The 27,693-nt window shown below is 38.2% G+C and overlaps 1 protein-coding gene across 1 annotated transcript in view; it reads right to left on the bottom strand.

Moving 5' to 3' along the window:
- The window catches only part of KCNK12 (potassium two pore domain channel subfamily K member 12), a 63,776-nt gene that overhangs the window by 7,164 nt on the left and 28,919 nt on the right, over nucleotides 1-27,693 (bottom strand). Inside the window, exon 4 of the mRNA XM_044082629.1 lies at nucleotides 23,619-23,632. Within this exon, the coding sequence (XP_043938564.1) occupies nucleotides 23,619-23,632 (14 nt within the window). The remainder of the gene's footprint in view (nucleotides 1-23,618; nucleotides 23,633-27,693) is intronic.

Here is a 27,693-nt window from a genome sequence, read left to right as displayed (position 1 = left end):
ATTCTGAGGTTTAGTTATGGTTAACAGGGACTTGTCTATGGAATGTAGTGATTCTGTATAGGTGTAAACCTCCACTAAGGCCTGTAGAGGTAAGCGTAGGAGCAGAAATAGATTACCTATCAATATTTACATCACCTAGGATGATGGCTTCTTGGTTGATATTGGTGGCTAGCCAATATAGAAGGTCCTCTAAAGTTGAGCTGCTGTTACCTGGGGGAATATAAACCAGTGATGGATATTTTTTGTGATCACTGATTTTTAGAGGGACATCAATATTTCAGCACTGTTGAAGGATTTGGGCAGATTAGGTATGAGAAGACTACAAGTGAGTTTTTATATAAAACTGCTGTGCCTCCTGCTTTTTTGTGTGATCTGTCTAGTTGTAAGATGTTATAGCCTGGGGAAGTATTTCATCATTCCTAATGTTAGGCTTTAGCCAGATTTTGGTTAAAACTAAAGTATCAGGGGTGCAGAGTGTAATCCAAGCATGTTGCTCATGTATTCCACTGCATATGCTTTGGCAGTTCATGTGATAAAGGAGAAAACAAAGGGTAGAGTGCTTATTTAAATAAGTGGTATTAATCTGAGGGTAGGTGGTGGAGTGGAGTGATTGTGTGTGGGGGAGAGCGGGGGAATGAGTAGTTGGCCCTGGTTTGGGTGGCTGTTACCAGAGGGGTTAATGATTTGGCAGAGGTGTCTGATTAAGAAGGTCATGTGCTTAAAGACCCTTAGCTATTAAGACAGAGTGGAATCACTGTCCCTTTTTTCAGTATATTAAAGACTCTTGAGGGGAGATCTATGCCTTGCCTTCCATGCCATGACAGACCCAGCTGTTTGGAATCTTCTGTATCTCCACGAGTCTAATATTTCCACTAATATCAGAATCAGGGACTCAAATCTTCACCAGCAGGTCACTAAAATGTAACGTAGACACTGACTTATCATATAGCACATCCTCCACGTTTGTCTGGAACAGACTGCCCCTGCAGATTAAGCAGTGTGATACCCTATTACTTTCAAATGGAACGTAGATGCTTAGATGGGCACCCAAAAATTCAGCCTGGGTTTGACTGGCCTAAACCTCCAAGAGAAAGGGAGTATAGCCTAAAGGTGGTGACCAGCAAGGAGTAAATGATCCAAAGACTCAATTGTCTTGAAATTTGTATGAAACTATAACAAATTCAAAACATAGGGCTAAAACACTTAACATTTATGTTTTTTTCTGGGTTCACAACACACTTGGATGGGAATTACTTGTGGAGATGTTTTTTCTATATTTGTATTTCATCTTTGTTAACTAGGGATATAGGCTGGTCCTCAAGACCCTTTCCAACCATCAACTAATCGATAAATGCAGGACAAGCATTTAATTTAAGCACACAGAAGTTAGAAGCACTAGAGGCTTAAGATTATACAATAAAATTGGGATAACAAAGTGTAGGATTAAATAAATATATCCAAGAAGGTTAAGTGGCTTAAACACTGAAATGCTAATCCTTTACATAGAAGAAGGCTTTCTTAGATAAGAAATACCTTTGTGTTTGTATTAGTATTGATGTTAATAGACAGCTTAACTTACAAGACTGCATGTTGCTTTCCTGTTGCTACCAACCCAAACCTTATCCTGCATTAATTTTAGGATGGACTCTTCTTGTTGTAAATCATCATCATCATCATCATCTTCTTTTGGCTGCTCCCATTAGCAGTCGCCACAGCGGATCAACTGTTTCCATTTCTTCCTGTCTTCTGCATCTTGCTCTGTCACACCAACCACCTGCATGTCCTCTCTCACCACATCCATAAACCTTATCTTAGGCCTTCCTCTTTTCCTCTTACCTGGCAGCTTCATCCTTAGCATCTTTTTCCCAATATACTCTGCATCCCTCCTCAGCACATGTCCAAACCAATGTAATCTTGCCTCTCTGGCTTTGTCTCCAAACCTTCCAACCTGGGCTGACCCTCTAATATACTTATTCCTAATCCTGTCCATCCTCATCACACCCAGTGCAAATCTTAACATCTTCAACTCTGCCACATCAAGCTCTGACTCCTGCCTTTTTGTCAGTGCCACTGTCTCCAACCCATATAACACAGCTGGTCTCACTATCCTCTTGTAGACCTTCCCTTTCACTCTTACTGGTACTCGTCTGTCACAAATCACTCCTGACACTCTTCTCCACCCACTCCATTCTGCCTGTAGTCTCTTCTTCACCTCACTTCCACACTCTGAACTATTGACCCCAAGTATTTATGACATATTTAAATCAAGGTTTAATAAAAAGTTAACCTTGATGGCAGATACTTTTATCTAGTTCTTTCTTTCAAAGTATGTCTAATCCTGCATATTATTGCATATATGCTTACCTTATTCATACCCAGGTATTGTTGGTTCTTTACAACATTTGCAGTTTGCTCAAAATGGAAAAAAAAACTTTTTGTTTTTCACATGTGGGTTTTTTTGTTAGAGTGTATTAGAGGATACAGTTGATATGCTTTCATATGCTATATTGTGAGGATGACAGTAAGTAGAACTGGTTATTGTGAGGTGCCATATTAAGTTATGTCACTGGGTTATAGCTTTGGCTTGTTAAACTGTATGTCGGGATACCAGTCCTAAGAAATAGTAGATGACATTATTGGTCTTACTTGATTATATTCCTAAACTTTTCTTCCTGCTTCACTGAAGAGTAATCTTTTCATCCTACTATTGCAAAAATGTAACTTATAATGCTTACAAGCTATTCTTGTAAGAGAAACACCATCTTCTAAAACAGGATTCCTCACTGCAGTCAGTTTTTTAATTTCTCCAAGTCTTTTGGGTTTCTAAAACCATGACGGGAATGGACCCCATTCCTAAGTCAAAGTAAGTTTAAAGTTCATGAAATTAGTATTGTTTCACTCTTTGATGTCAGCCAGAAGTGCTCTTTGCAGCACCCACAATGTGCCCAGTAATGACTCCTGCAAATCGTATGGAGTTACATGTATTGGTAACATATCTAAATACGATTGTAGATTCTTTTTTATAAGGCCCATTGCTCCTGCTACTATTGGAACTGTCTGGTATCTTTCTCCCACATTGCTCTCATTTCTGCTTGCAAATCCTGATATTTTATGACTGTGTGTCTCTGTATGCAACACACTGTAGTCACTGGTGCAATTTCAGTGATCAATGCACTTTTGTCTTCTTTTCATGGACCATTATATCCGGTTTTCTAGCATCTCTCTTTTGAGCTGTTGGTAATGGGTGATCTCATGTGATATAGACTTCATCATTTTCTGTGATGCTTTGTGGCTCATGTTTCCAGTGTTTTTCAGCCACTTCAATACCATAATGTTTGCATAATTCCCAGTGCTACAGTCTTGCCACATTATTATGCCTTTCAGTATACAATCCTTCTGCCATTAGTATGTCATAATCAGCAACAAGGTGTGTGACTGTTTCCAATTCAGTTTTACAAAACCTACATTTGTCTGTTTCTCTACCATGTTCAATGGACTTTGTAAACCAGCGTGTACGTAGCCCACTATCTTAGAGTGCCAATATTAACCTTTCATCTCTTGATTTGAATTTGCCTCTCTTTAACCATTGCTGCATTCATTCCTGATCAACATGAGGTTCTTCCAAAGTTTTCTATACTTGCAACTATATTTATGCTTTTTCCAGATTTCTTGCCTTCTTATCTGGTCCTTCACCTTATATTCTTTCTTTTGTTTTTTTGCAGATTCAGTTGTTGCCTGATTTTTATCTACTTCTGGTTTGATTTCCATTCCTGCTTGACACTGATATGTTTCTGCTAAATTAAGCAGAGAAGTCATCTTAGATTTATTCTCCTCATGTTTCAAAACTTTCACTACATTTGTGTCTTGTGAGGTCAGCAGATATGTGTGGAGTCCCACAGTTGCAGAACTTTACATGTAATCAATTTCAAGGAGGCCCATCTCTCCTTCTGAATATATAATCTTGGTATACACTGATTTTTATAAATCATTTGGTGAGCAAGAAGCATCCTTCTTGTTTTCCTTTCTAATCTATCCAACAAGTTTTGGGGCCAATCAACCACTCCAAAACTATAAGTTAGGACAGGAAGAGCAAATTGGTTTATAACTTAGATTTTGTTTCTAGATGTCAAAGCTGTTTTCAGAATTATTTTAATTCTTCTAAAGTATTCCTTACTAAGTTTTATTTGCATTTGTTCATGTTTTATTGTTGATCCTTCATCAGTTCCCAAATATTTATATACTCCCTTCTTCTTCTTCTTTCGACTGCTCCCATTAGGGGTCGCCACAGCAGATCAGCTGTTTCCATTTCTTCCTGTCCTCTGCATCTTGCTCAGTCACAACAACCACCTGCATGTCCTCTCTCACCACATCCATAACCTTATCTTAGGCCTTCCTCTTTTCCTGTTACCTGGAAGCTTCATCCTTAGCATCTTTTTCCCAATATACTCTGCATCCCTCCTCAGCACATGTCCAAACCAACGTAATCTTGCCTCTCTGGCTTTGTCTCCAAACCTTCCAACCTGGGCTGACCCTCTAATATACTTATCCCTAAACCTGTCCATCCTCGTCACACCCAATGCAAATCTTAACATCTTCAACTCTGCCACGTCAAGCACTGACACCTGCCTTTTTGTCAGTGCCACTGTCTCCAACCCATATAACATAGCTGGTCTCACTACCCTCTTGTAGACCTTCCCTTTCACTCTTACTGGTACTCTTCTGTCACAAATCACTCCTGACACTCTTCTCCACCCACTCCATCCTGCCTGTAATCTCTTCTTCACCTCTCTTCCACACTCCTCATTACTCTGAAATGTTGATCCCAAGTATTTAAACTCATCCACGTTCACCACCTCTACTCCTTGCATCCTCACCATTCCTCTATCCTCCCTCTCATTCACACACACATATATTCTGTCTTAGTCCTGCTGACCTTCATTCCTCTTCTTTCTAGAGCATATCTCCACCTATCCAGGGTCTCCTCCACCTGTTCCCTACTCTCACTACAGATCACAATGTCATCTGCAAACATCATAGTCCACAGGGACTCCTGTCTGATCTCGTCTGTCAACCTGTCCATCACCATTGCAAATAAGAAAGAGCTCAGAGCTGATCCTTGATGTAATCCCAACTCCACCTTAAACGCATCCGTCACTCCCACCGCAGACCTCACCACTGTCACACTACCCTCATACATATCCTGCACCACTCTTACATACTTCTCTGACACTCCAGACTTCCTCATACAGTACCACAACTCCTCTCTAGGCACCCTGTCATATGCTTTCTCTAAGTCCACAAAGACACAATGCAACTCCTTCTGACCTTCTCTGTACTTCTCCATCAACACTCTCAGAGCAAACATTGCATCTGTAGTGCTCTTTCCTGGCATGAAACCATACTGCTGATCACTAATCATCACCTCCCTTCTTAACCTAGCTTCCACTACTCTTTCCCATAACTTCATGCTGTGACTGATCAATTTAATCCCTCTGTAGTTACTGCAGCTCTGCACATCATCCTTATTCTTAAAAAACGGTACCAAAACACTTTTTCTCCATTCCTCTGGCATCCTCTCACTTTCCAAGATTTCATTAAACAATCTACTTAAAAACTCCACTGCCATTTCACCTAAATACCTCCATGCTTCCACAGGTATGTCATCTGGACCAACAGCCTTTCCATTCTTCATCCTCTTCATAGCTATCCTTACTTCCTCCTTGCTAATCCACTGCACTTCATGATTCACTATCCACACATCATCCAACCTTTTCTCCCTCTCATTCTCTTCATTCATCAGCCCCTCAAAGAACTCTTTCCATCTGCTCAACACACTCTCCTCACTTGTGAGTACGTTTCCCTCATTATCCTTTATCACCCTTACCTGCTGCACATCTTTACTAGCTTGGTCCCTCTGTCTAGCCAATCGGTACAGGTCCTTTTCTCCCTCCATAGTGTCCAACCTTTCATACAACTCTTCATATGCCTTATTGCTCTAATGCTCTAATTCTTTTATGTCACATTCTTGTCCCAAACTGATGTTTTCCTGGTGCTGCAATTTTCCTGCTTTAAAGGTTGCTTTTGCACACTTATCAAAACCAAATGAGAGCTTGAGTTTGCGAGAGAGTGAGAATTCACTGATGCCACTGGAGATTCTGCAATAGACAGCCTTACTGTTTGATCACACAGATTAAACAGGCAATTAGCTTAAATAGTATTCTGAGATCTCAGCACAAACTGTGCGTGTGTGTGTGTGTGTGTGTGTGTGTGTGTGTGTGTGTGTGTGTGTGTGTGTGTGTGTGTGTGTGTGTGTGTGTGTGTGCGCACGCGCGCGCATGTGTGTCTGCATGTGTATGTGCTTTATATGTGTACGTGTATGTCTTAGGAGAGGACAGCATTCTACAGAATGCCAAAATTAGAGGGAGAATAAATCTTTTGCATCAGGAAAGACAGTAAAAGTTAGCTATGCTAAATATAAAAATGCATAAAACAAGTTCACAGGTAGTTCAGTTTCAACGTATAATGACACCATTTAAGTGTGTGGTATTATCCAGTAATAGCTCTTCTAGATGCAGTCACAGTGATATCACAGTAACATATGGCACGCCTTATACAGGCCGTATGCTATTGTCTATTAGATGCAAAAGAAGGGCTATAATGCTGACTGTATTACAATCCTACTTCTTTGCACATTTCTGACTTAGGTTTTCTACAACTGCAGTGTGAAATAATTAGTTATCATGGTTCATATATTTAATGAGAAATAAAAAGCTTGTTGAGTCTTTCTTTCTACATTCTTTCATTGCTAATTTCCTCTGCAACCCAAACTAGGTATATTTGGCATCAGCAGTAGCACAATTCTCTTGCGAATCTTATGTACTTGGCACAAACAGTTAAAAAATTGATAACTTCAACAATTTTAACATAATCAGCATAGTAGATGATCATGTGTTTTCCATGTCATCTATCCTAGCAACATAACAGCAGTTAAACAATGGTGGGCATAATATGGATGCCTGCGGCACTATGTAACCTGTTGGTTTCTAACTTGATCTATGACTTCTAATTCTGACCAAGTGTTTCACATTGGTAGCCAGCTCACTATCAGATTATAGATTTTTACATTTAGTTTTAACCTGAGCTGATATGTGTAGCTGCCACATGCAATTTTTACGAATGGGAATATTTCGCTATCTATGGTAGTAATGCCTATGGTATTAGAAATATTACAAGTAAAAACACTGGCACATTTTAATGGCAGATGGTCCTCTCGCTGAATTACTATTCAAGGTCTGTAATTTTATATGTAAACTCACTGTAAACACTGGACAATATCTGAGATGGTCCAAAAAGGCACAATTTAGGGAATCCTAATCATTAGTGTAGATGAAACAAGGCCCTGTGTCTCCCCTGCATGTGGTAACTGTTCTCAATGTAAATTTATACCAAAGACAAAAGAATTTACCTCCACTAATACATTAGTTTTTTTATTTAGTCATTAATCATATGTAAATATCAGGGGTTATCATATTTAGCATTTTCCTCTTGTTCTGCATTTTATGAAGGTCAGACCACATGATACCTCTCAATCTCTATGTGCAAGAAATCTAGACAAAGCTAAAATAATTGATGGGATAAAGGCCCAAAATCATGGACAGGTTTTAAATAGAGATATGAAGCAGAACATGGTCAAAAACATATATTTTCACACAAATGTGTTGTTGACAACTTGTGTTTTAGATCAAAATGTTTAGATGACTTGTGCACAACACAAATCTTTTGCCAACTAATTTACATAGTCCATGATTTGAAACATTTAAAAAAATGCTTATATTTTTGAAGATAATGGAAAACCATAATTAATAATTTCATCCATATGCTAGTCCATCATGAATACATTTCTAGGTGTCCAAAGAACCTGACTAATTTAATAAATATAATAACAAGGTAATAGACCATGGAATTTGGAATCTTTAGTCCACTTTTGCTTATATCTGATGGACCTTAGTTTATCACACTTTATATAAAGTAAAATTTCAATTCTGCCTTGTCAAGCTTTGTAACTTTCTGTCTAAACCTTTAGCATGGGCATAGATATTTTTAATGCACCGGTAACTGTTATTCTGAGGCAGAGTTTGATATGAAGGGAACATTACAAGTTTTTGTAGATGAAAAATCTATCAGGTTGAAAGTAAGCTGTCTTTTGTTAAATGGAGCATTTATCTGAGTTTAGAGAAAGGAGAAAAAGCTATATCAAAACTATAAGCAGATAAAGCCATGTGGTAAGATATTAAAGGACACAAAATGTGGGTACATTAAGTCAGATATGTGCTAGAAATATTACTTTAGGCCCTGTATGGAAAATTGGGTATAGTTACCCATAACCTTGAAATCTCCTTGTACCATTATAACCTTTATTTCTATGTTTATTTATTATTATTATTATTATTATTATTATTATTATTATTATTATTATTTCCACTGTTCTGTTGTGGTAGCTTTCTGCCATTTGGCTTCTCTGTCTTCCTGTTGGACCACAAAGCCATTTGTTTTGTTTTATGTTGAGTCCTATGAATGGCTTGTTAGTGTTCTCAGAAAACACTTTGTTCTGACATTGCATCTTCATTCATACATCAACATTTACTGTAGGCTGGGAAGGGAACATGCATGATTAAATAAAATTCAGTTTTTAATATCTAATATGATTATGTAGGGCAGAAGCAGATTGTTAGGGCTTCATATTTTCTTCATGTTTTGTACTAAGTGGTTTGGTGAGGTAACTCATAAGTGGGTGTGGGTATCTGTTTCTGCGTACATATGTGTGTCTGTGTGTGTGTGTGTTTGTGTGTGTGTGTGTGTGTGTGTGTGTGTGTGCGTGTGTGTGTGTGTGTGTGTGTGTGTGTGGTACACAGAGGTGCATTATTGACTGGCAGCATGTCTGTTCTCCACTACTTCAGTTATGTCATGTTTTCCAAAGCTGTGCCTTTTGGTAGTCAAGAGGTGAGCTTGTATGCTTCCTGAATAGAACAGGAAAGCAATTTGTAATGTTCTCAATTCTCTCATTACACAAACACAGGCACTCACACATGCAGATAAGCACACACACCATCATACTCACATGCAAATCTTTATAGACGGCTACTGAAATTATTCATCTTCATATGACCTCCATGTAATTCCTAGGCATTCAGTATTCCATTTCCTTTCAATACATTTAATTTTAAACTGTTGCCTTGCACTGTGACTGATGGTTTATTTCTTTTTCCTTTCTATTTCTCTCCATAAATGATCACTTTCCTACAAGTAAATGGCACACTACTACAGCAACAGTTTTTTTCTCTGGTGTATTAGCTCTTAACCCCACTATACCACTACAAGTCAACCCAAATCCAATGCTGTTCTTAAATCTAAACTTGGAAGCTTAAAGTGTCCATATTGTATACAGTAATTCTGCTAAAATGAATTTATTTTATTTTTATTTTATTTTACATTTGTTAACCGGGAGGATCCGACTGGATACATGTCCATTTAGACAAGACAATACAAACAAGTCAGAAAAAAAAACAACTATATATTAAATAATACAGGTAAAGTTTTAGTTTTATAAAAATCAAATCAAGATAAAGTTTGTGATTACAATATATTCATGAATGATTCAGTAGATATATTTGAGACCCTGAGTCTGGGAACAATGTAAGTCCAGAGAGATAGCTAGGTAGGGTTAGGGTTAGGGTTACAATACAATAGGAATACAATATTTAATCAGATTTACAGAGCTGACTAGCACAGTGTATTTTTTGCAGTCAGTGACTGTGCTAAAATGCAGCATGATAGTATTACTGGCTCTGAACTGGAGATGTCCTTAGTATGAATTCAATTTCAATCACAGCAGCCTGTTATAAAGAAAAAAAAAGTAGTGTGGCCTGTTCGTGAGTTTGCATTGTGGAATCCTGAAGCATCATAGTCAGAAACTTGTCTTGAGAAAGCCTTATTTTCAATGGCCATGTTATCAAAATGCAGTGACAACATTATTAAACTTTTTCTGGTGCTTTAGTAAATGCATCAGACATTTTAATGAAAAGAAACCAAGTCAGGGAAGTCATTTTGATTTTGGAAAAATAGTTTTGTTGATTAACCGCTTGCATTTATTTGGTAACCAGGCAAGTTAAATGGAAAACAACAGTCCTTTTTAAGGGGTGTCCTGGTAGAACTGTCAGGTGATGTGATTAATTCAGTCACACACACTAAGCAAATGGTGGGTGATGGACTCGAACCCTGTGCTACAGGAAGCAGCTCATTAACAGTTTATAACATAAATCCTCTGTACTAACTGCCATATTGCTAAAGTATATTCATTAACTATGCAGTTTTACAATGCAGTTGCAAAAAGGTCATAATCTTTTGGGTTACTTAGTCACTGGAAATGAAATGAGTGTGAATGTGGCAAGAATCTCTTACCTGCAACATATTTCCTTGAGAGGCAGACAGCTGTCAGAATGCTCTTTTAGTGAGTGCTACTACTAAGTAATTTTTCTGAATGTCACTTAAAGTGATAATAGAGTTTGCACTTTCCCCACAACTGGGTGACTGTGAACTCGGAATATGAAAGTTTGGGGAGGAGTGTACCATATTATGGGGTATGCAGGGGTGAAAGCCCCATGGAAAAAACAGTTTGAAGGTCACAAAATTGGCTTTCAACAATGTTTTTCTCATAGAATTGGCACGTGTTAAGAGATAAACATGAATCCTATTTTGCAAAACGTACTCCATGGAATTGGACCATACCTGCATACATACGGACCCCCTTTAAATTGTCGAATTGCCATAACGTTGACTTGCATAACACTGAGATGATGTCAACAAAACTTTAAAAGAATGAACTGGAATGGTGAATTTTGCTTCCAGGAAACTAACCACTTGGCTACCATGGCGAACTTTGCTCTTTTCTCCTTTGTAGTGTGATCTCGAGTTGCTATATTAAGTTAGGCGGTGTGGGGATCAAAGCCCCCAATTTCAGTGGGTTTAATTTGCTTCAGATTTTATTTTCATCAGTGGTGGTGAAGTGGTTAGTTTTCTGATGGCAAACTTTGCTGTTCCAGGAGTTTGTTCTTTTAAACTTTCGCTGACATCATCTTGCTGTTATGAGAGTCGATGTTATGGTAATTCGACTATTTAAAGTAGAATCATACATACACATATACATACATATGTTTATATATATATATATATATATATATATATATATATATATACATATGTGTGTGTGTGTATGTGTATATATACATAGATAGAGATAGATATATACAGATATAAACATATATATATATATATATATATATATATATATATATATATATATATAAATAGCAGAAGATGACAGATTATATAGATTACCCAAATGTTGCAATTAGCAGGAGGAAACTGCCTCTCTGCTCCTACCTACCTCTCCACTTACCACATGACTTTTCAAAATGACCATTTGTTCTTCTCTGTTCTATGCATTGTGGGAGCTTACTCCATTTTACTCTACTTCTCAGTGAAACAGCAATCTAAATCTTGACTCTTCAGACTAGAACTCATGACCTATCTTGTCCCCATCCTTCTGCTTCTCATTACTGATTTTGTAGAGTCATATTGCACATTTCCTTTTTTATATTTCAGAGATAAAATCTGCTGTCTTCCTAGCCTTTTGTGACTTGCTGTCTCTTAACCTCTCCTCATATGGCTTCCTTTCATCCTATTTACTCTCCCAGGGTTTACAATTTGCTACCTTTTAGCTACACAGCCTTCAAAATTGGATATAGAATTGCTGTTCAGTTTTCACCAGTGACACAGAGAGTGGGTGAATTACTTACAAACTTTTGAGGTTTATGCCACTGGAGCTGTAGCCTAACATTCTTTTAGCTTTAACTGTTTCTTTTTTAATACACTTGTAGTGTTTCTTTGCTGAAATCATAGCTGCTCCCAAGTATTTTCCTGTTCTGTGACTTTATATTGCACACCCAACCACTTTGTATACCATTCAGGGTAATTGCTCAACATAAAAGCAACATCATGCATTTCTCAGCCCACCGAACCTTGGCTGCCATCTGATTACAGTAGCAAGGACGTCTTAAGACTGCCAGTACTCATGGCCTTCAGCTCTCTGTAGTCTCAGGACATAGCAAAGGGGATGCTCTTGTGTTATTATGGTACTTGGATGTCAATAATATGTACATTGAAGAGCACAGGTGTTATGAGTGATTGTTACAGCACTCAATTACTTGTTTGGTATAACTTCTTTGTACTACCCTCCAGGATTTGCAGTAAGAAACCCCAGCCAAACCCCACCTGTACCATCACTTTGCACCACCCAGTTATGATGTTGATACATACATACATACATACATACATACATATTGAATATTCATCAGGTTTGGACAAGTACTTCTAATGAATATTCATTAAAGATGTCTGTGCCAAAGTGCTTACCTCTAAACTAGAATGTCACAGAATGTCCAGATGTTTACCTCCGATTTCTGTTCCTCATAAAAGTCCAGATACAATGTGGTAATGGGTCCACACCGATAGACTATAGAGATGTTAAGGTGCTTCAAAGAGATGTGAGTTATTGTTTATCCTAGTTTTTTTTATCTAGTTTTCTGCAGTTATAACAGTCCATTTTTTCCAAGTTTGATCATTCATGTTTAAGCATTCAGGATGGCCAGAGTATAGGATGAGCAACAGACAATTGTAGAAAGTTGTTCGTGGAGGGTGAAAGTGCTCATGTTTAGATTTCCATGAGGTCTATGCTGTGCTGCAATAATCCAGCAAAACTGCTACACCATGAAATGGCTAAATAGTGATTTGTATCCATTTTGTTATTAATAGTGTGTGTTACACTAATACTACAATTTTAAGATGTGCCAGATACTCTCATCTAAGATATTCACATTTCATACAACAAACACATGTCCTCCTGTCTATCACATATTAGTTGGTAGCAGCAGGTTTTATTATAAGACTGATTATCATATTAATTGGTAGTTGATGGTTGGATCTTGTAAACTGGACTCATATGGCCTGTATAACAGATTCGGTAATCAAATACAGAATAGCATATATTACACAGCAATTATTTTATTTTTCAAAGTAGTTAGGAAACAAGCAGAAATGAGCTCTGTGTTTTTGAAAGAAAATGCCAATATCACAAAGTGACTAAGGGGAGAAAAGTTGAGGGACTTTTGTTTACCAGTATGTTCAAAAATGGGCATGTTATCAGCCTTGTAGAGAGCTGATATGCAGTTTATTAAAGGTGTAGAAAACATGGCAGTAGATGTAAGTGCAGAGCATGCAGCAAAGAAATGTGTCTAATTGCAGGTGTCCTTAAAATGCAAACTGAACTGAAAACACTAGAGCTAGAGATGAAGCTAGAGTTGGAGTTGGAGCTAGAGCCAGAGATGGAGCTGGTTCAGGAGCTGGAGTTGGAGTTAGAGCAGGAGCTAGAGATGGAGCTGGAGCTGGAGATGGAGCTGGAGATGGAGCTGGAGCTGGAGCTGGAACTACAGCTGGAGGAAAAACATCTCAAAATAGGTGAAACAATGAAGCAGCCTGAGATGCAAAGGACTTCAACCCCACTATCTTCTCAAACATTCTTAAACATACCAACTGGCAGACCCTAAATACACTTCCACTAGACAAAGCAGTAGAACACTTTAACTCTACCTTCCTAAATACCCTTAACTCCCTAGCTCCTCCACGAAACAAACGAGTCAAATCTAACTCTGCCCCCTGGCTATCCAAGGAAACAAAACAAGTCATGCACCAAAGGGACAAATCTTGGAAAATATACCAAAAAAATAAAATCCCTGCTTCCCTGCTCCAATACAAACAACTCCGCAACCTAGCAAAAAACTAATCTCCCAGGACAAAAAAAACTACTACTTTAAACTACAGTCCAACCATAATAAGAACCCCAAACAGTTCTGGAATTCAGTTAATTCCCTTCTCCATCCTGGATCCAGGAATAACCCTTGCCCAGACCCTAGTAAAACTGACTCAGAACTAAGCTCTCTCTTCAACAAATTCTTTACAGAATCTATAACCAATCTTACTAAATCCTTCCCTAACAATAATACATCCAACTCTCCTTCCTCTGCTCCCAACAACCCCTCTAACTGTCATCCCAGTTTCTAGCTGAAACCTGTATCTACTATATTCATAAAAAAACTCTTATCTAAACTAAAGCCATGCTCTAATGCCCCTGACAACATCCCTCCTCTTTCCTTAAATGTGCTGCAAGGTATTGCTCTCCTATCAGCATATTAATCAACAGATCTCTAAAAGAGTCATATGTCCCTTTGCTTTGGAGATCTGCTTACATTCTCCCACTTCATAAAGGAGGCAAAACACAAATATCTCCAACTTCCGCCCTATTGCCCTACTCTCACCTTTATCTAAAATACTAGAAAATGCGTCCACCACCAACTCATGCCTTTCTTAACCCATAACCACCTCCTAACACCCACCCAACATGGATTCCGCCCTGGACACAGCACCATTACTGCCCTACTATCCTTCTTAGAAACAGTCAATCAAGCCAGGGATTCTGGGTTACTAGTTTCCACGGTACTGCTAGATCTGTCTAAAGCCTTCAACACCATCTCTCACAAACACCTTCTCTTTCATCTATCAAACCTTTATCTCTCCCCTGACACTCTATCCTGGTTCTCTAGCTACTTATCAGACAGATCCCAAGCTGTCAAATGGAACAACTCTACCTCCTCATTCTTACCTACTCCCACTGGAGTTCCCCAGGGGTCCATCCTTGGACCTATGCTTTTCAACATCTTCATAAATAACCTTCACTCTGCCATCCCAGACACTACAGTCATCCAATACGCTGATGATTCTACCTTAGTCTGCACCGCCTACAATATCCCGAACTACTGACAAAAACCCAAATAGCTTTTTCCACTACAGAGAACTGGATGCACCAAAATCATCTCTCTCTCAACTCTAATAAATCCAAAATTCTTCTCTTCACTCCCTCAAGGGCTTGCACATTTGATAAAACAGCATTCAAAATCATAAGCCAAACCATGTCACCCATAGAGGTGGTCCCATCTGCAAAACTCCTTGGCATCACTATAGACGAGCAACTCAAATTTGATAGCCACATTCAACAAAACATAAAGAAAACCCACCAAAAGCTAGGCATGCTTTACAAAAACAACTGCTTTCTCTCCAACTCCGCTAGGCATTCCTTAGCTTTTACCTATCTTCTGCCATCTCTACTATATGGACCACCTCTCCTTACTAACCTGTCTTCTTCCATCTCCACCAAACTCGAAATCTGCTATAATAAAATCTCTAAATTTGCTACCAAATCTAAATCCTCTTCTCATCATTGTCTTTCCCTACAAACTCTGAACTGGCTAGAACTCCCTAACTACCTAGAATACCTCCAACTAACCACTGCTCACAAATTAATATTCTACCCTGATAAATGCCCAGCCCTAGAAAACATCCTTCCACCATACACCCCAAACAGATCTCTAAGATCTGAACACCAAAATTTAATCGCCATCCACAAACCTAATCGCCCTGCTGGACAACTCCTTCTCTCCTACTCTCTTGGCAGGAAATGGAACTCTCTCCCTTCTACTCTTAGGAAAACATCTAACACTGAAGCCTTCAAAGCCCAGCTTTTCTCTTACTTGTCCACTAAACATAAGTGTACCTGCTTACATCCTACTTAAATTTAAATAAATTCCCCTTGAATCCCTCTATATCCTTTCTCTCTACTCTATCCTAATTCTCTTTTTCCTCTCTCCTCTTTTCTTCTCTCAATCACAGCTTGATCAAACCTTAACCTACTCTCAGTCTAAGTACCTTCTCTCTCTCTCTTCTCCTCATATGTAAATATTGTAAATAGCTTGTAACCTTAGACCTTCTTCTCATACAGTTTTAACCTGCTACTTGAAGGAAACTACTAAATCTATTATCTACCTTCCTGAATGATGATTTTGAAGTATACTGTGTGTTTTTTGCTTTTTTTTACTAATCTGTATCAATGTAATGTAATTTCAAATGTATGTATTTTATTACTACCTTTTACACCATGTAACTAAGATTGTATTTGCTTTGCTTTTTGGAGCTTTTCTCCCCGGGCCTCCACTGAAAATGGGTACGTTCTGGCCCAGTGGACTTCCCCGGTAATCAAACTGGAAATAAATAAATAAATAAATGTGAGAGCAAGAGGCTGAAAGGGAAAAGGACAGGAAAGAAAAAATCAGTACCACTATGAGACGGAAATGCTGGTCCTTTATTAAAGCTATGAGAGTAATGGGGGAAAGCTGAATCCTACATGCCAAGATCATTAACAAATTGCTTCCTTAGTATAAAGAGGAGAAATGACTTTGACAGTTTTATGCAGGCATATGAAAGGGTGACAAAGAAACAACAATAAAAAAATTAACCAGTGGCAATAGGTGAAGTTTTTAATTCCTCTTCTAATGGGTAGGGCAATGCATGCTGTATCAGAAATGAATGCTGTGAATATGTTATGACTATTTAAAAGTGAAAATGTATTATCTAAGTGTTTTAAACTGAGTCCTGAGGCTTGGATAAAAACTTCAGAGAGCACAGAAGAAAGCAAAATTACATTAATTGATTTTATTGTTGAAATATTCACTTACTTTCATAGGTGGGTGATTGGATATCATGTAACTGCATGTGAACTGTCTTTAGAACTAATGAAAGAGCAAGTACTAAATTCTATTCCTGAAGACACAAGAATTTGGTTAGTAGATCAGGACAGTAACATTGATGATGAAATAAGAAACAAGGCAGCTGGTGAAGAAGAGAGTACTCTGCTACACATGGATATAAGGGAAGTCATAGGCACAGTCTAAACCTTCACAGCAGGTTGTACAGGAAAAAGGGAAATACTGCTTCAGGTGCATGATAAGGTCTTGGAGTAAAATGTTTCCAGTGTAAAAGATGGCCATGTAATCAAAATATCCATAGCAAGAGGTTGGAGAACAAAGGCTATGCTCAGGGAGCTAATAGAAGCAGCAACACAGTTGCACAGTTGCTGCAGGTTGCTTGAAATTGTAAATGCTCCTGATTACTGAAAGGGCCTATATCCTGTACTGAAAGAGGATAGAGAATCATCTGTTAAGAGGAATACTGTATCAGACAGAACTATTGTTAAAACTGCAGTTGATGAAGAGAAATATTACCTGCTTAGGCATTCCACTCCAGTAAGGGTTACAAATGAGACACCTTTTCAGGTGCCATTGTTCAGAGTTCATTTAGACTGAGAAGGTACGATGAAGACAAGCACATGGCAGTGCTTGATGATATCCAAGCAGATATTCTGATAGGCAATGAATTAAATAAGACATTACCTTTTGTAGCACAGTTACAATTAGCCAAGCAATGAAGCAGTCACATGAGAAAGGTAGGTACAACTAGTGAGACTCCGCAAATGTCCACACCCCAAAAAAGGCTAGTACTGTGGCCATTTCAGAAAAAGAACTAGGTGATAGCAAAAATACCCCAAATTTGAGCCACAGCTCTCAGAAGGTACTGGGTGTCCTCTGGAAGGAGTTATTTCAGAGTAAGAATGAATGACACTAGTGAGTCTAAAATTGATACAACGTTGGCAAAAGCGTACTAGATTTCCATTAGAAGGAGAATTGGGGAGGATTATGAAAAAGAGAGGTAGTGAGACAGACAGAGTGTTAAGGCAGCCACAACTCTCAGACTGCAGTTTACAAAACTCGAGGGAGCTAGCCAAGGGGCTCCTCATTCTTAGAGTCAGAAAAGAGTCTATATACTGGAAAAAGGGGTTGTTATAATTAAAGTAGACTCTTAAAGAGGGAATATAGGTAGAATTAATGTAGCAATTGACAATTAACACTTTTTCCTATGGCCAATATTTGTTTTTCTGGCCATAACAGCATAAAGGGTGATCATGCAAATTCCTTATTAGCCATACATTACAAATGACATAAAAGGGTACTGCAGAGTTTGTGAACAGTGTCAATAGATTGTTAAGATAGGAGACAAAGCCTGGATGTACCCCACTGGTAAAACAACATATAGACATAGGGACCCAACAAACAGTCAAAAGGGCAGGACAGCAAAACTATGTATCAGGGTAAAAGAGATGCCAGATAAAAATGTCAAAGTGATCTACCCTGTCACCAAAACTGAGGGGATCTTTCAGAACAAAATACTGAGAAAGTGTGACATGAGCTATATCTTTTACCTCATTCTTCACTTCTTCAGGGTCTTTCAACAAAACTCATTTGAGTCTAGAAAACACAAGGATGTGTAAGATCAGCTGAAGTATTCTAGGAAGATGTTATTCTTCTTTCAAAGAATGATTCATAAAACAGAACTGGATGTATAAGAGCTGTGTCAAATTAAAAAAAAATGTGCATACATAAGTGATTAAGAGATAAAAAGCTGCAGTGTACTTGGCTTTTTTAGCAAAAGTGTAATATGTAAAATAAAATGTGCAAAGTGACATATAACTGCATTTGCCATTGTGCTAGATAGAGAGAGGTACGGATAAGCCTTGGTTCTTGACTGCTCTATTACAAAGTCTGCTGATTGGAGAATCTGTCCAGGTCACATGATGAAATATTATTTTGTCAGCAGATTGTTGAGACTTTCTTCCTCACTCACATGATATGTAACTGTGGAAAATGAAGGGTGTCTTCTACAATTCAAACAAAATCTGCAGGAAATTCTATTTGAGGACTTATCAATAGAGGGACTAACTGTGTGTTTAGAAAGGTAATAGAAGAACAAACGCTACGAGTTAATAATGCTTTGCTTACTTCAGGATACTGTTGAAGAAATAGCTCATGTTTTACTGCCTGTAAAGACTTTGAAATTCCATTTTATACTTAAAACGTCTGAAACAGTAAGGACACAGTATATGTTTAACCAGAAGAAAATAGCTTCTAGTTTAGGTGCGAGACATTTTTTTCCTAACCATTCTTTTTCTGTTTTAAACCTTTATTAAGAAACCCAAATTAAACAGCAAAATACAATTACAGCAACATCAACAGGGTTAACAATAACAAAGTAATGTGGTCCAGTCTTATATAAACATATAATAAATCTTGTATCTGGGCCATAAGCCTGAAACAAAATAAAACATGTTTTCATATAGTCTGATCTCTTGCATCGTCTATGATATAAATGTTTACCAAAAAAGAAGAAGCATAGCAAAAGTTCAGAGTAAGAGAATAACCAATAAAACAAAGGAACTGTTCAATTGTCAGAAAGCAGCGAGCACACAGATGAACCAGATGTCAAGAAGCAGTATTTTTTATTTGGTTTATCTGTACACTCAGTGCTTCCTGACAATTGAGCAGTTTCTCTGTTTTATTGTTTACAGAAAAGCAAGCAGCTGTTCTGAATAACTTATAACTGCATAAAGCCAGTTATTTGAAATGTTAAGGCTATATATCTCATGGAATCCCCTTCTGCCTGACTGCTAACCTCCAACAACAGACAGGAAGAAATTTCATGACCTCCTCTGCTTGGGTATTTCCCACTTCAAAATGTTTCAATAATTACTTCTAATTCAGACCCTTAACATGAGAATTAGTTTTATCTTTCTCTACAACTTATTTATTATTTATTTGTATTTGTTTACCGGAATGGTCCACTGGGCCAAAAAGTGCCTATTTTTAGTGGAAGCCCGAGGAGAAAAGTTCCACGATGATTTATACAAAAAATACAAAAAAAAAAAAAAATACACACATCTGGCAAATACAACAAGTAATGACAATGAACTAAGTCTTGAAAGTAACAAGGCAATGCAGTTATACATAAGTCCATCTACTGATACTACATAATTACAGAAATGGATGACTACGCCATGAGTGAGAGTAAAGTGGAAGCCATTGATGAAAATGCTGAATAACAGAGGCCCTGGGAAGGATCCTTTGGGAACACCAATAGTGGTGTTCAGGAATGGAGAGAAAGAGTGTTGCCATTTAGTAGCTTGCTGCCTATCTGTGAGGTAGTTGGAAAACCAGAGAAGAGTAGAGGGAGACATTCCTAAGTTGGAGAGTTTTCTAAGAAGAAGAAGATAGGATATAGTATCAAAGGCTTTGGAAAGGTCTAGAAATAGAGAGGAGACAAGCTTCCCAGCATCTTGAGCTTGAGTGACAGAGTCACAAAAGGATATTAGAGCTGTAGTGGTGCTATGTCCGGGTCTAAAACCATGCTGGGTTACTGATAGTAGGTTATTGTCATGTTGATAGTTAAGGGATTGGTTGTGGATACATTTTTCAAGGATCTTTGATAGAGGAGACAGAATGGCAATGGGTCAAAAGTTGGAGATATCTGTGTTGTTTCCACCTTTGTGCAGTGGAAGGATAAATGCTTTTTTCCAAATGTTGGGAACGTAAGACCCTTGAATTGACCTACTAAGAAGTAAGCTGACAGGATATGGTACAGAGTTTGCTGCTATTCAAAGGAATTCTGGGGGCAGGTTATCAGGGGCATCAGTACATGGTTTTAATTTCAGAAGTATTTTCTTTACTGTGGCAGTAGGAATAGGTGCTAGAGAGAATGTATGTATGTAAGAGAGGAGGGGAGGTATTTGTAGTTGGGTCTGATGGGTTAGGATGATTATGAGGGAAGTTGGTGGTGAGATTAGTTATGGCATTTTTATGACATATGTGTTGAAGAGGGTGGCTATTTCAACGGGACTTTTTTCTGGACTGGGACAGGGGTTATTGTTAGATCCTGGGTGTAGTAGGCTGTTTATTGAGCTCCAAAATTGCTTTGGATTTTGTTTGTGTTGGCTTTGTAAAGTGTGGTAGTATTCTTTTTTATCCTTAATAACTAGGCGCTTTACTTGGTTGTAAAGGTGTCTGTAGGTTATAAGGTCAGAGGCTTTTTTGTTTTTTTTTCCCAACGCTTCCAGGCTTTGTACCTGGTGGCCATGATCTGTTTAGTAGCTCTAGTGAACCATGGGGTGTGATTAGATTTTACTCATTTTAGTCGGGGAGGTGTGAGCCTGTTTAAGATGTTTAGGAATGTAGAGCTGAAAAATTCAACTGCTTCATCTAGTGGAAGTGTTTTTAGGGGATTCTCGTTAATGCTATTCAAAGTATTGTTAAAGGTTGTGGGGCAAAAATTGGATAGGTTACTAGTGTTTTAATATAGATGTATGTTTAATTCTATTGTGGTATTATGTATTATACCACAGCAGCATATGTAACTGGTCACTGATACTGTTTAGGAGAGTTCCTGCGATGGAGATTTTATTGGGGTTCCACAGCTGTTATTTTTTGTTGGGTCCAGTAATATCAGTGATTAGCTGGCTGTAGTTATATAGGTTTATGCTGGAGGAGGAGTGATGCTGAGAGAAATCTAACCAATTAATATTAACATCGCCAAGAATTATTGTTTCTGTAGTTATGTTGCTGGATGTCCAAGCTAGGATATTCTCTAATATGGGAGTATTATTGCCAGGGAGGATGTAGAGGACAATGATACAGAGGTTTTTGCATTCATTTATTTTTAGAAAGGTCATTAAAACTTCTGCAGTTGAGAAGTTGGGCATAGATGAAGTTGTATGAGACTATACTGAAGGTGTTAGGCTAGATCAATGCTACTCCACCACCTTTTTTTGTGGAGTCTATCTGAGCGCAGGCATGCAAAGCCAGGGGTAAGGAATTCTGAGCTTTTAATGTATGGTTTTAGCCATGTTTTTGTAGCAGCAATAATGCTGTGCTTGCTATGTGCTACTCAGGCATGGAATGCAAGGATTTTGTTTCAAATACTATGCAGGTTAATTGTAGTGAGGTTTAGGGATTTGTAGGAGCTGTGCAAGTTGGGAGATGAGGTAAAGGGACCAGGATTTGGATGGATATCTCCGCATAATGTTAGTTTGGTGAGTTTATGTAGGACAGTAGTGAATTCTTGTTTTTTTCTTAAGCTATGGTATCGGTAGGTAGAAAGGTATGAGTTAACATTTATAGGGAGGATGCTTACTTTAAGGCAGAGAATGTTGTCTGTTGGGTATAGGTTAGATGATATGTCAGTGTAGGTACAGAGAAGTAAACTTTGAGTGGAGATTGTGGAGGTGGGCTTGTGGTAGATGTCGTGAAGTTATAGTGGGGTACGTTGTAGGAGGGTTAAGGGTAATAGGATGCTGAAGGATGCTAGTTTGCATCTGAGTGGCATTGTGTTATAGTGGGTTGTAGTGGTGTAGAGTTTATAGGTTAGCAGATGTGGAGTTAATAGACAATGTTTAATAAATAGAGAGGGTGGAGAAGGAGGCAATGTGTAATTTGAAGTAGTAGGACTAGCCAGTGAGTGTTGTAGATTTGAGTGTAAGTGTGTGGTGTGGGCAGTGATTGGATGGGAACTAATGAGAGGTGGGGCCAAGGTTAGAATACATCTAATTAAAGTGAGGGTGCATGAGAATGGGGGCAGGGTAGGGGAGCAGAGTAAGCCCAAGCGCAGAGAGGTCGAATGGAGTGGGTAGAGACAAATCACACACATGGTGTGGAATGAAAAACAATCAGAAAGAATCAGACCAACAACTGCAAATAAGATAGGTTCTTGGGGTTGCAGATCAACTACTGGGAAGTGACCAACTGCAATGTGCTCATACAATACAAAGTTGTTTAAATAGAGAATAGAAAACAAGGTAGCACTAATAGGATCAAGGAGAGCTGGCAGATAGTGAACTGATATTCTGGAGCGCTAATACGCTACTGTATGACTACTTTGGGAAGAAAATGAGTTAGTTTGGGAAAGGGAGAAAAGTAGAAGAAAAAGCTTTAAATGGGGGACTAGCAAGTTAAGACCCTGGCTGTGTGTATGCCAGTGTAATGATTTGTTAAGTTAAATACATTAATAAAGGAGCCTTGCACATAAAAACAATGTGAAGGCTTCCATGAATTTAAATAGACTGTAAAGGTTTCCTTGTATGGGGCACCTACAGTATGAGCTTGGAGGATGCAGTCACTTGCAAGTAATGTGGTAGTTAGGTTCCCGCACAAACTATCTCACAGTGCAGTCCTCACGTAGCAGATTCTGACTGAGGGAGGGGGACACGGCGCAGAAACAGGTAAGAAAGAGTGACAAGTGAACTGAAAAAGAGAGGGGAAGAGAAGGGAGATTAGCAAGCAGTAAGCCAAACCAGCGACTATATTAATACAGACATGAGCAGCAGTTACAGGCTACAATAAGCATCTACAAAGTGATATAATCATGAAATATTACTATATATAAGCAGCAGTGTACATTTCAGGACATTAGAAGCACACAAGTATGGGTTTTTCAGCCCATACACTGGCCATGTGGATATGCTGTATCACCATGGTGAATTAGTTAAATTTTACGAGTGAAAAAGCAATACCTTAGTTTAACAGTACATTAGGAGAGATGCCGATGTATGAGAAATAACAGCCAAATGTAATACATAGATACTCTGTGGTAAGTCTTGGCCTGAGAGGCAGCTGAGCACTAATAGTGCTCAGAGTGCCTTAGCAACACTATAAAAGGAGTACAAAAAACAGTATACAGGCCAGTGTTTACTACTAGCCTTATCAGTGTATCTCCTGCATTACAAATACAGCGCTTACTGACAAAAATACAACTGTAAATCAAAACAGCATAATCAGGGTATACACTTCTGCGATGCCTTCTCCCTCACACTAACGTCCTTAATTTCTAGCTTCTAATTACACAAATCATTCATTACCAAATTAGACTACGATGGGGGTTTTGCTCTTCTACCTCCTTATTTATTTATTATTTATTTATTATCATTTGTTAACCGGGTTGGTCCAACTGAGCCAAAGGCCCATTTTCAGTGGAGACCCGAGGAGAACAATTTTAAATACTATTACAGTTAATCAAAAAATAGCAATACAATAAGTATATAGATGAGAAGTATGTACATACTGTTGAAATGATAAACAAAAGAAATACATTTGTACACTAGTTTAAAGTTGTTTTTGTTGTGTCTTTCGGCTTTTCCCGGTTAGGGGTCGCCATAACGGAACTCCAGTCCGCTAATGATTGGCAGTTGATTTTTACATGCTGAGTTGCCGGCCCTAACGCATAACCTTCAACGAAAGTACACCCATTCACGCATGTCTCCACAGAAGATGCGCTAGCTGAGAATCGAACGGGACAACGTCTTGCTGTGAGGTGACAACGCTACCGCAGCACCACCACCGCGGATAAAGTAATTGATCACAGTCATTTTTTTTTAATTTATTTTTTAATCCTTTGTTATACTTTTCTTGTAGAGTAATATCAATGTAGTTAGTAAGATTAACTCACCCTTCCTGCATATATTCTGATATGGGAACAGTATGGGTCTTCATCTGAAATCTACCCATCCAGAGCTGATTAATTACATCTTGGATATATTTCTCCAGTTGACCTAAAATATCACAAATGACCACTCACTGCAGCATTATTTCATCACATCTCCAGCAAGTTGAATTGGCTGTAGGTTATATCTTAAACCATCTGGTTGATATGTATAAACATTTAAGGAGTCTTTATATAGTAGCATATATATGACACAAAACAATCCTCTCCCAGCTTTTCACTGTCAGCTGTATTCCTGGGTCTGTTTCCCAAACTTTCCACAAACTATAATAAAAATATCTCACTTAAAATGCGATATCCTCTAGAAATTATTTGTCCTTCCATTGTATCTTAACCCTTGCCTTGATAATCCATTTTATAAACCCTGGCTTATCCTCCTTTTCTTTAGTTGTGTAAATCTTGAGTATTTTTGAGCTGGAATATAAGATTGATAGGTTACAATAGATCTTTGTTTTCCAGACTCCTCTTATTCCAGGCTTTACTTAACTTTATTGGCACCAACTCCTTCCTCCAAGAAGCCAGTTTATGTCTTCACAAGATTTGAGAGGATAATTCATTGATGTGTTCTGCTATTCAAGGGGTATTATACTTCCCTCTATGTTTTGTCATCAAGATATTTTCATACATACTCTGGACTTCTTGATACTATTCTAGAGTAAAACTTTTCCATCCCACCTCATAATCTCCTATGTTCAAATTACAGGAACGCTTAAATACCATTCTCATATCATATAACTCTGGATCTGGAACCCAAACCTAGCAAACTCTTTTTGGAGGGCCAGGGCTTTTCAATGAATTCTGTGATGATGATGCATCCAGATAAAACTCACTCAGTGGGGGAGCAAACAATTTCTGTGAGACATACAATATATTTATGGGGTAATATGATCATTTGGAAAATTTAAATTCATTGCTGAAAGTCAGGTGATGAGTCACACCAGAGAAATAGCTGTCCTTAACATAAGTGTATTACATTTGTCACATCTGAGGCAACAGACACCCCACATGTTTTATACATTAATTCATATAATGTTTCCCCTTTCAGGAACTGAACAGCAAGCTATGTGGATCTAGTGACTAATGACATGTGGATAAACCTCAAACTCCAAAGTGGGAGTAGAAGCATTATCCCTGTGTGGGTTTGAACCACCCATCTTTCACTTAACAGCTGAACACAGTAACTGATTGCTCCACAGAGAACTCTTCATAGAGTTCTGATCCTACAGTAATGGGACCGTTGATCCAAAGGCATCAGACATGATAATTCCACACTAATGCAACAATTCTAGCTTTGTTTAGTTTATATCCACTCCAAAAAACCTTTATACTTTCTATTACAGTATCCATCAGATGTTCAGGATCAATTAAATAAACTATTAAGTTGTCTGCTTAAAATGACATGCTATATTTCCTACTCCAGTAAGTATGCCCCATCTTCTATATTGCTCTTAACTTACATCCCTGAGGCTCCAAGTATGAAATAAATGGGAAAAGGGATTGGGAGCATCCCTTCCTTGACTCTTTATTAGTGTTGAATGGTTCTGTTGTAAGACAACCAATTTTTACCTTGCATATATATAACCTTTGTATTAACTGAAAAAAACTTATTGGGAAGCCCAACTTATCCAATAGAAGAAATACACAAAACAAAAAATCTGTCCTGTCAAAAGTTTTCTCAGCATCAAAGCTGAGTATTATCAGTAGGTTCTCATGCATATTTGCAATCTCAGCATCAATTTGGGTCTTTACAATATTGAAAGTTAGTCTCAGTTTGATTATATGGAAGGCATATAAACTAATTTAATACGCTGTAAATAAAATGACATAAACAATAAAACAACCCTAAAATGATGAGCGCTTTTGGACCATATCTAGGTGCTTTATCAGATCCAAATAAACACTTAAAATACAAGCATTTAAGTAATTCAAATCTAGAGCCTCAAACCACGTGACCTTAGAATTGGTTTTAAAGGGACATACTCATTCAGTCCCTTACCTGTGGTTGCCTGCAACATCAATATCCATTTTATCTCAAGTTTGCAGTACCAGTTGTATAATCTTCTGCCCAACCCTCATTCTTTGCTTGCTATTTGACAGCAAATACCTTCTATGATCTTCCAGTTTAATTCTAATATCCTGCGCCTTCCTCTTTCGCTTACAATAACTCAGTATCCTATGTTCTACGTTATTTTTCAGTTTCTCCCACCTCTTGCCCATTCTTTTCTTATTCCTCCTATAATGTGTTTCTAGATGCCTATACTACAATGCGAAGCATTTCTTAAAATTTATATTTTTACAGAATGTGAAATCTACTCACATTGTATTTTCCAATGCTCCTTGTGTTACAGAAATTTTACAAAAGAAAGGGGCATGATATGATAATGCAGCTGTATCTGTATTCATCTTAGCAAATAAGTACCCATATCCTTTGATATCAACACTTCATTAATGCAAGAAAAAGGCTAATGTCTGTAAGACTAGCATGTGTCTCTTGTCCTTTGAGCATCCCTAAGCCTCATTACATCTGCAAAGCCTATAGCACAAAAATGTCTGGTCAAGAATTTTCCCAAAATACGCAAAGGGACTGTTATAGGACCTGATTGTACTTCATCTGGTCTCCAAACAGCTTTTCAGTTCCCTGAGGTATAACACAACCCTTCCTGAATGCCAACCACTCTTTGCACACTTTTGCTACCGCCTGCCTCCTCGTACCTGGGGGTGGGGGGGTGGGTGTGGATGTGTATGCTCATCAGTGTTATTCTGAAACCCCAATCAAGCCTTTCATGTAGCAAATCTCCCTAATAGCTGTACTAGCTTTCCTTGAACTTTACGTGGGACACCCCTTTAAACTAAGATACAAACTCCTCTTCTTTTCTCTTTCTCACTACTCACATAGTAAATTTCTATATATTCAAATTTAAGAAGCTTAACATATTCCGATTACTCTAGGTGTGTTTCCTGAAGCATTACTATAGCACGGCTCTGCCTTTAAGCATAGGCAAACATCTTTGATCACATTACAGGAGGGCTTAATCCATTCTCCGTTCAGCCATAGTAGAAAAGATAAGTAAACTGTGAATAAATCTCTGTTTTACCCACTGGATTGCCAACTGACTCACAGATAGGATGCAGATAAGCAAAATAGTGAAAGTTACCTCCACAAAGAGACTAGCCACCAGTGGAGTCCACCACAGTACTGTGCTGTGACCTCTCCTGTTTGGAATCCACTTTTCTGAAGTTAGAGCCAATACCAAAGGGCTCTGGCTGACTAATTCTGCAGATGACTGTAAGCTGGGAGCAGTCATTGAATCCCTA

This window comes from Protopterus annectens, chromosome 1.part0 (genome assembly GCF_019279795.1).
Source record: "Protopterus annectens isolate FY-2018-M chromosome 1.part0, PAN1.0, whole genome shotgun sequence".
In the NCBI taxonomy this organism is placed as follows: Eukaryota; Metazoa; Chordata; order Ceratodontiformes; family Protopteridae; genus Protopterus; species Protopterus annectens.
The sequence above is the reverse complement of the archived record's forward strand: the minus strand, read 5'-3'. Positions and strand labels throughout refer to the sequence as shown.